The 9,959-nt window shown below is 43.6% G+C and overlaps 1 protein-coding gene across 3 annotated transcripts; it reads left to right on the forward strand.

Moving 5' to 3' along the window:
- Nucleotides 1-5,903: 5,903 nt before the first annotated feature.
- On the forward strand, nt 5,904-9,602 carry LOC132452248 (caspase recruitment domain-containing protein 11-like). 3 transcript variants are annotated; one of them, XM_060044745.1, is made up of 5 exons: nt 5,904-6,032; nt 7,030-7,188; nt 7,553-7,665; nt 8,059-8,174; nt 8,767-9,602. In XM_060044745.1, the coding sequence occupies exons 2-5, from the start codon at nt 7,155-7,157 to the stop codon at nt 8,972-8,974; spliced, it is 471 nt and encodes a 156-aa protein (XP_059900728.1). In that variant the 5' UTR covers nt 5,904-6,032; nt 7,030-7,154; the 3' UTR covers nt 8,975-9,602. The 3 variants fall into 3 exon arrangements, with proteins under 3 accessions (XP_059900728.1, XP_059900727.1, XP_059900725.1); XM_060044744.1 differs by lacking the exon at nt 5,904-6,032 and having other exon boundaries at nt 6,836-7,188; nt 8,059-8,159; XM_060044742.1 differs by lacking the exon at nt 5,904-6,032 and having other exon boundaries at nt 6,854-7,188.
- Nucleotides 9,603-9,959: the final 357 nt, after the last annotated feature.

Here is a 9,959-nt window from a genome sequence, read left to right on the forward strand (position 1 = left end):
ACTTGTTTCTAATAACATTTCTAGCGAGAAATATACTTTTTACTTGCATAATCTTCAGTCAGTGATTACGTCTGATCTTTAGTTTTATAGTTATTAGGAAGATTTTATCGGCTCGCTCGCATGTTTCAATGACGTCAGGTTGCTAAGGACGCTGCTTTCGCTAAACTAGCACACACACACACACACACACACACACACACACACACACACACACACACACACACACACACACACACACACACACACACACACACACACACACACACACAATGCATTTCGCTGCAGATATTCCCTCAATTATTATTACTTTCAAAACGTTGGCCAAGGTGGAATATCCTTTTTATTTGGGCTGCTTCTAGGACATTTTGGGTGGATTTTGAACGGTATGTGGGCGGGACGTTTTTTGCAGGACCTGGCAACCCTGCGCTGTTGCCCGGGGTGCTGAAATGCTCCGGAACAGATCTGGATCCACTATGGCCAAAAGACTTGTATGCCCCCCCCCCCTTAAATAAATTCTATGGCAGAATAAAGAATAAATTCATGCATTATCATTCAACTTGAACATGTGTTTTTACAGTATAGCGTGGTGGAGGGCTGACGTATGTTGCCCAACCCGGAAGTGAGCGTCGCCCTGGTTTCCCTGGACAAAAAGCCAACGGGTTTTTCCATTGGATTTTGGATTATTGCAGAAAAATTAGCATCTTTGAAGCACCTCCTCAAAAACTGAAAATAAATAAATAAATAAAAAGATCTGTGCTCCAAAGAACGAAATGTAAACCAATGCATTCTGAATAATAATAATAATAATAATAATACATTTAATTTAGAGGCGCCTTTCAAGACACCCAAGGTCACTTTACAGAGCATATAGTCATCATTCAAAACTATGTAAAACAGACTAGGAATAAAAGAAAAACAGAGGTTAAACATGAAGAATAATAATAATTAATAACACTCAAAGACGCCTACAGTGAAGGGGGGACCTCACTAACCACCACCAATGAGTAGCACCCACTTGGGTGATGAATGGGAGTGTTTCTCCGACTTTTCCATGCTACACAGAACGAAATGTAAACCCATGCAAATAAAGACTTCATGTTCATAATCATTTAAATATCATTAATCTCCTGAGTGTGTCGAGTGGTATTCTATTTTTTTCAACGGGGCTGCATCCAGTCACTTGACCGTCATGGTTGCTATGGTGGTTGCTATCGACCGCCCCCTCTAATCCTTACATGGTTCTAAAAACCACGCAGCAAAGGAGCTGCCGTCCATTGTGTTGTTTTTGTCGTAAACTAGGTTATAGAAGAAGTCTAAACAATAGACAGATATTCCAAGGTATCCTTAAAAGGCAGCTTGGATGTTTTTATTTTGTGCAGTTTAGACTTCTTCTATAACCTATTTTTGAAAGCAAAACACCAAGCTCATTGATTTAACGAGGCAGGGTTATTTGAAACAATTTATTGAATAAATATTTATGAGAGGTCATTCCTTCTCCTGAGTTTGCTTCCTATTTATGTCTAGTGTACACCCCTACTGTCAACAAGCATCACCCCCCCCCCCCCCCCCCCTCCCTATATGGATTTGGAGAATTGCTGCCACGTCCCGGTGGTGGAGGTATCATATATATGAAAGAGGGCATTCAATTATACTACAATGATCAATTAGGAGGCCGAAGCCCTAAAGGAAGTGATGCAATAGGTGACTGAGTCGACAACATATAAGTAAGCCTTGGGGTCTCTTATATATCAAAGGGGGTCTCAAAGGACGCATATACGCTTCAACCTGTGGCTTACAGGAAATGACTCAGCAAGTGCTCCATCTTGTTGCACCCACCCAGCGGCTCGCTTGCAAGATTTTGGCCTGAAGTTCTTCCCAGACCTACACCGTAGCCATCCAACCTGCATATCGGAGAATCAGGCCTCTCTTTAATAATGACAAAAAGTTATGAGAGGAATACACATAAACTTTTGTTGTCTCATAAGCGGCGTGGTGCCGGCTGCTTTTGACCTTTTGACCCCAGACTTCTGAGGGAATAGCTGCATCAATTCATTAGTCAATCAGAAGTATGTAAATATCTTCCCGGTGTCGTAAGAGGGCGAACAAGGTGTCCTTCAACATCTACGCTTCCAGGCGATTGCAATGGTGCCACACATGAGCATATTCGAACATGTTTAATGGTAGTAATTAGCTGTCGAAATTGGAGGCCTTAATCAATAATGAGCAGCTATTGATTTACTTCCCGATGGAGATTCTTGACAAATTACATGTTATTTAGCATCTACGCGTTAAGCTGAGTCCAATGAGATCAAGCTTGCCCTCTTGCCACACCGAGATCATGTCCTAGACCATATGTACCATGTAAAATACATTTGCTAGAGTGTCATGCTTGGTGTCATTGGACTCAGCTCAACGTGTAGATGCTAAATAATATGTCATTTGTCACAAATTTCTATCGGAAAGTAAATCAATAGCTGCTCATTATTGATTAAGGCCTCCAATTTCGACAGCTAATTACTACCATTAAACATGTTCGAATATGCTCATGTGTGGCACCATTGCAATCGCCTGGAAGCGTAGATGTTGAAGGACACCTTGTTCGCCCTCTTACGACACCGGGAAGATATTTACATACTTCTGATTGACTAATGAATTGATTCAGCTATTCCCTCAGAAGTCTGGGGTCAAAAGGTCAAAAGCAGCCGACACCACGCCGCTTATGAGACAACAAAAGTTCATGTGTATTCCTCTCATAACTTTTTGTCATTATTAAAGAGAGGCCTGATTCTCCGATATGCAGGTTGGATGGCTACGGTGTAGGTCTGGGAAGAACTTCAGGCCAAAATCTTGCAAGCGAGCCGCTGGGTGGGTGCAACAAGATGGAGCACTTGCTGAGTCATTTCCTGTAAGCCACAGGTTGAAGCGTATATGCGTCCTTTGAGACCCCCTTTGATATATAAGAGACCCCAAGGCTTACTTAAATGTTGTCGACTCAGTCACCTATTGCATCACTTCCTTTAGGGCTTCAGCCTCCTAATTGATCATTGTAGTATAATTGAATTCCCTCTTTCATATATATGATACCTCCACCACCGGGACGTGGCAGCAATTCTCCAAATCCATATGGGGAGGGGGGGGGGGGGGGGGGTGATGCTTGTTGACAGTAGGGGTGTACACTAGACATAAATAGGAAGCAAACTCAGGAGAAGGAATGACCTCTCATAAATATTTATTCAATAAATTGTTTCAAATAACCCTGCCTCGTTAAATCAATGAGCTTGGTGTTTTGCTTTCAAAAATAGGTTATAGAAGAAGTCTAAACTGCACAAAATAAAAACATCCAAGCTGCCTTTTAAGGATACCTTGGAATATCTGTCTATTTTTTAACCATCTGACCCTAGTTTACGACAAAAACAACACAATGGACGGCAGCTCCTTTGCCGCGTGGTTTTTAGAACCATGTAAGGATTAGAGGGGGCGGTCGATAGCAACCACCATAGCAACCATGACGGTCAAGTGACTGGATGCAGCCCCGTTGAAAAAAATAGAATACCACTCGACACACTCAGGAGATTAATGATATTTAAATGATTATGAACATGAAGTCTTTATTTGCATGGGTTTACATTTCGTTCTGTGTAGCATGGAAAAATCAGAGAAACACTCCCATTCATCACCCAAGTGGGTGCTACTCATTGGTGGTGGTTAGTGAGGTCCCCCCTTCACTGTAGGCGTCTTTGAGTGTTATTAATTATTATTATTCTTCATGTTTAACCTCTGTTTTTCTTTTATTCCTAGTCTGTTTTACATAGTTTTGAATGATGACTATATGCTCTGTAAAGTGACCTTGGGTGTCTTGAAAGGCGCCTCTAAATTAAATGTATTATTATTATTATTATTATTCAGAATGCATTGGTTTACATTTCGTTCTTTGGAGCACAGATCTTTTTATTTATTTATTTATTTTCAGTTTTTGAGGAGGTGCTTCAAAGATGCAAATTTTTCTGCAATAGGCCTAATCCAAAATCCAATGGAAAAACCCGTTGGCTTTTTGTCCAGGGAAACCAGGGCGACGCTCACTTCCGGGTTGGGCAACATACGTCAGCCCTCCACCACGCTATACTGTAAAAACACATGTTCAAGTTGAATGATAATGCATGAATTTATTCTTTATTCTGCCATAGAATTTATTTAAGGGGGGGGGGGCATACAAGTCTTTTGGCCATAGTGGATCCAGATCTGTTCCGGAGCATTTCAGCACCCCGGGCAACAGCGCAGGGTTGCCAGGTCCTGCAAAAAACGTCCCGCCCACATACCGTTCAAAATCCACCCAAAATGTCCTAGAAGCAGCCCAAATAAAAAGGATATTCCACCTTGGCCAACGTTTTGAAAGTAATAATAATTGAGGGAATATCTGCAGCGAAATGCATTGTGTGTGTGTGTGTGTGTGTGTGTGTGTGTGTGTGTGTGTGTGTGTGTGTGTGTGTGTGTGTGTGTGTGTGTGTGTGTGTGTGTGTGTGTGTGTGTGTGCTAGTTTAGCGAAAGCAGCGTCCTTAGCAACCTGACGTCATTGAAACATGCGAGCGAGCCGATAAAATCTTCCTAATAACTATAAAACTAAAGATCAGACGTAATCACTGACTAAAGATTATGCAAGTAAAAAGTATATTTCTCGCTAGAAATGTTATTAGAAACAAGTTCAACGGTGATTCGGTCCTAAAATAGACCTATTGCATTTCCCATTCGATTAATAAAGAAACCAATCCCGAGATATCCCCGGACCCATGCAAGTGAACGGAGCGTTCCACGGCATTGAGAAGACCCGTGTAATAAAGACCCATAATATTTCTGTTTATGGCATAGATTTCTCCTCAGATTAGGCTAATTTATGATAATGATAAAATAAAAGTAAAAACGCTCGGGCAGAGAATCTAAACACTGACTGGAACTACTTAGCAGGTGTCTGTAGCCTATATCAGGAGATAATACACACCCTGCAGCCAATCAGAATACGAGTATTTCCCCAGACTGTGGTATAAACAATAAACAAGAGTTATAATCAACCCCTACGCATCAATATTAATGATAACCCATTATTATACGGTATGACTTCTAGATGTCACGTCCGCTCGCGACACTGGACTTGCGAGGCATCGACGCGGACTTCCATTCACATAGCCAAAAACAAGACAATAGATCTATGGCTAGATCAAAACATCAAGACATACAATTCAGATTAAGATTAAGCAGCTACCCTTTTTTCTTTTGCGCTTTGCCTGTGCAGCGCACCTGCATTTAATAGCCTATATCCGTGAATTGTCACAATTTCTCAGAATCAAAGGTGAAAGTAGAAACGGGTGGCCTAAAGCTGTCATATTGTTCACAATTTTTAACAATAAATGTACTGTACGGAGCTCCTTAAGGGACATTAGGGAGAACGCTCCTGCACAGAACCTTAGTTTGGAAGTCGTGCTGGTGACACGACAAATACTTCCAATTGAAATACATGGGTTTGAAATTTGTGCTTTAAAACACGAAAATTTTGAAAATACGTGATCCTGAACACGTTTCAATAGATTAAATAACGTGACAGTGTCACGACTTTTTGTGAGACCGGGTTGTATCAGCACTAGGGGTGGGACGAGATAAACGGGAAGAACCCTGTATGTACTAGATTAAAACAATCTAATCAAGTACATACATCCGAATAATAGTACAGCACTTTAAATAGCAACCGGTCCATTGGGTCAACGGCCCAACGGGGTCACCTCGAGGGTCTGGCTGGTAACCTCCGGTTACCAGCCATCCCGAGGTGACCCTGAGCAAGACGCCTCTACCTGACTGCTCCTGACGAGCTGGCTGTTGTCTTGGATAAAAGCATCAGCAAAATCTCCTTCATTTAAAAAAGTAGAATGTGTGTTCTCTCCTGCAGCTCTCCAGGAAGGCGGCGGCCCGGCGGGTGCGTCTGGTGAAGGCCGTGGCTCCGGGCGCCGGGGGCCCGTCCACCCAGGTCCTCTACACGCTGAGCCACCGTAAGATGATCAGTCGATACGCAGATGACACCCTGATTCACGCACAATGTTATCATCACTGTTCAGCCTTCAGTCTGGGTTTCATGTGTTGACTTTGTGCCAATGGGTGTGTGTTTATGTGTGTGTTTTCCTGCGTGTGTGTGTCTATTTCTTTTGTGTGTGTGTGTGTGTGTGTGTGCGTATGCATGTCTATACGTGTCTGTTTACATGTGTGTGTGTCTGTATCTGTGTGTGTGCGTGTGTGTCTATATATATGTGTGTGTGTGTGTGTGTCTAAATACTGTATGTCTCTATATGTGTCTGTGTCTATATGTGTATATGTGGGTCTATATGTGTGTGTGTGTGTGTGTGTGTGTGTCTATATATGTGTGTGTGTGTGTGTGCATGTGTGTGTGTTGTCTATATGTGTGTGTGTGTGTGTGTCTATATGTGTGTGTGTGTGTGTATGTGTGTGGGTCTATATGTGTGTGTGTGTGTGTGTCTATATGTGTGTGTGTCTATACGTGTGTATGTGTGTCTATATATGCGTGTGTGTGTGTGTCCATATGTGTGTGTGTGTGTGTGTGTGTGTGTCTATATGTGTGTGTGTGTGTGTCTATATGTGTGTGTGTGTCTATATGTGTGTGTATGTCTATATGTGTGTGTGTGTGTGTCTATATGTGTGTGTGTGTGTGTGTGTGTTTGTCTATATGTGTGTGTGTGTGTGTGTGTGTCTATACGTGTGTGTGTGTGTATGTGTCTATACGTGTGTGTGTCTGTGTGTGTGTGTGTGTCTATATGTGTTTGTGTGTGTGTGTGTGTGTGTGTGTGTGTGTGTCTATACGTGTGTGTCTGTGTATGTGTGTGTCTATACGTGTGTGTGTGTGTGTGTCTATACGTGTGTGTGTGTGTGTGTCTATATATGTGTGTGTGTGTGTGTGTGTGTGTGTGTGTGTGTGTGTGTGTGTGTGTGTGTGTCTATACGTGTGTCTGTGTCTCTACGCCCCCCCCCTCCCAGGCCAGGAGGAGCAGCTGATCCCCTACAGCCTGGTGCAGCCGGTGCAGGCGGGGGCGCGGCGGCCGGTTCTCTTCTCCCCCTCGCCGCTCTCCAGGGGGCTCATAGAGCAGCTGCTGCAGCCCGCCATGTCCCAGCTGCAGTTCAACACCTGCCCTCCAGGTGAGCTACAGACACACGCACGCACGAACACACAAACGCACACACGCGCACACACACACACACACACACACACACACACACACACAACAATACACAGACAAATAGATACACACACACCCACACATAATGTCATCTCTCAGTGTTATCTGTCAAGCACTTTTGAAGCTGTAGATTGCGAGATATTGCAACCAACAACAGAAACTATCCATATTTGGTACATTGAGAGCTCATTGTTATTCATTCCTTAATAGCTTTTTAATAGCTTTTCAAATGAATAAAACATGTCCAACGGTTCCTCTCAAGCTTCTCAAACAGGGATTCATGGATGCCGCCTGTATACACTCCTTTCCCTTATGTGCTGCAGAACCCATCCCGGCCACCGAGAGGTGCCAGAAACACGTGTTTATGCTGAACCCCTCGATTCCAGACTACTCTCTGGGCATCAGGCTGCAGTCCATACAAGACATCGTCAGCCAGGTGAACCAGCGCCGGGGACTGTACTTCATAGTTAAATTACCTCCAGGGTACCTGTACTTCAAAGTTAAAGTAGCTCCACTTCCAGGGTATCTGTACTTCAAGGTTAAAGTACCTCCAGGGTACTGGTCCTTCAATCTTAAAGTACCTCCACTTCCAGGGCATCTGTACTTCAGAGTAAAAGTTCCTCCAGAGTACAAGTTCTTTAAAAAAAATCTTTTACATGTACTTCAAAGTAAAAGTATCTACAGGGTATCTGTCTTAAGGGTACACTTTTCTTCTGGTTTCCACATCAGGATAAGATAAGATGTACTAGACAAATAACAGGAAAGGGATTTCTTTAGCTTTATTTCTTTACCCCCCTTTCCCCCTTTTGCCCCATCTCTCTTCTCTCAGGATAAGCACTGTCTGCTGGAGCTCAGCCTGGCCAATGTGCAGGGCCTGCTGAAGCAGGGAGTGTACCCAATCGTCATCCACATCCAGCCCAAGAACAAGAAGTACGGGAGACTGAAGTATGCATCGCTGCCTCAGTCCCCTCACGCCAACCCTGACTCTAACTCTGACCCTAAACAAATCAGAACACAATGTCATCGTTAATGAGACAAACAGAACAGACTGTTTAGACATTCTGTGCAAGTCAGACGATTTGAGGTTGAAAAGGTGGAAGTTTAGTGTAGAGTTTAGGATCTTTGAATTGTTTGGTTTTTACCACAATGTCTGCAGTCGACATGTGAGTACCTTTTGATGACAGCATCTGCTCAAGGCTGTATCATAACTTAATTGTTGCTCATCGAGATTGGGAAGCTGATCCACCAAATGACTGCGACATCAACCACACCCCATCCCTCCTAAGGCACCTGGTCATCAGCTTCTCGCTTCAGCTAAACAGGTTATTAGAGCTCATTATCACAACGCTACTGAACAAGAATGAGCCTAAAAAACAATCTTACAGGGTATTTACTCTAAACCAATCTTTTGCGGACAGATTGTATTGGTTAGGGATGTTTGAGTGAAGCCAGGAGAGATGGTTAAGATTGATTGATCACACCGATTGGTTTTGTCTTTCGACCCATCTTAATCAATCTTCACCTGGCACTCCTACAGGAAGTGGTTTCCCCAGTGCGGAGAGGAGAAGTTGATTGAGGATCTGTGTCGGAGGGAGGAACTGCAGCTGGAGACTCTTCCACTGTTCCACCACACGCTGGAGCCCAGCCGCTGGAGCAGCACGGACGACCTGCTGTCCGCCATCCGCAGTGCCATCGACAGCCAACAGAGGGCGGTAGCCTGGGTGGAATTTGAGAGACTGCAGTAACCGCAGCCGGCCGCCGGCCGCCATACGCAGTGCCATCCAGGACCAGCAGAGGGCGGTGGCGCGGGTGGAAGTACCGTCCTTAGCCAGTAGAGGGCACTGGGATTGCTGGAACTGGACAGACTTCAGTAACTGCAAGGCAGGTTATTGACCAGTAGGCGACACATGCATCTCGCCCACAAAAAAGGAAATGTGGCATTTCATAGGATTTAAACCACTGTAGTCTTTTTTAATCAAACGACTGCAAAACCTTTGTTTGTAGATAGATTATCGGATGTGTTATTGTCCTATTGCGGTTGCTATATATGTAAATTCATTCATTTAAATTAATAGGGCTATTGGTACACAATACCAATACTTGGTGTTGTGTTCTGGGGCTGACAGCGGCTGGCACAGTCCACCAGAACAGACGTTCTCACAGAGCCTTTCACTCACTCTGGCAGCGTCTTTAGAGGGCCATGGGGGTAGATTACCAGGCTGTATACCTCAAAGATTCACTCAGGTGTTATTCTCATCCAATCCAGAACCGGCCAAGGAAATAACTCTTCGGATCTGTATTTTTTTTAATCTGTTGACCAGGTTAAAGTTCAAATTGTTTCACTTTGTGTTTGTACAAATGCACAACATTAAAACTTTGTTTTTTCTATTTTATTGTCTGTTGCCTTTCTTGACAGATGTGTAGGGGCTTACTCATTGTATGTGATTAACGGACATTAACCTATTTCAGTTTCTGAATACCTTTTTAACAGCAACCCATTAAAGTGTAGTTGAGAAGAGTGCACAGAATCCAAATTACAACCAATAAACCAACCTCTCTTCTCTCAACTATTACGAATCTGACCAAACGACCAACCTCAGACTGTTTGTGGCGCAGCAGTTTATTGGGATCGAGCACAGCTGGGATGGATTATGCTAGTGTACAGTTCTTTACACCGTTTGGGTTCCTGACAGATTCAGGTGGTTGACTTAAGAGGGCCTGTAAACGGCC

The sequence above is a fragment of the Gadus macrocephalus genome, chromosome 2 (assembly GCF_031168955.1).
Source record: "Gadus macrocephalus chromosome 2, ASM3116895v1".
NCBI classification, from domain to species: Eukaryota; Metazoa; Chordata; class Actinopteri; order Gadiformes; family Gadidae; genus Gadus; species Gadus macrocephalus.

Coding starts and splice junctions, on each gene's coding strand:
- LOC132452248 (XM_060044742.1), top strand. CDS start 6,870: ATGTGTGTGTCTATACGTGTGTGTGTGTGTGTGTCTATACGTGTGTGT. Junction 7,189..7,552: donor GTTCAACACCTGCCCTCCAG/GTGAGCTACAGA, acceptor TATGTGCTGCAG/AACCCATCCCGGCCACCGAG. Junction 7,666..8,058: donor TACAAGACATCGTCAGCCAG/GTGAACCAGCGC, acceptor CTCTTCTCTCAG/GATAAGCACTGTCTGCTGGA.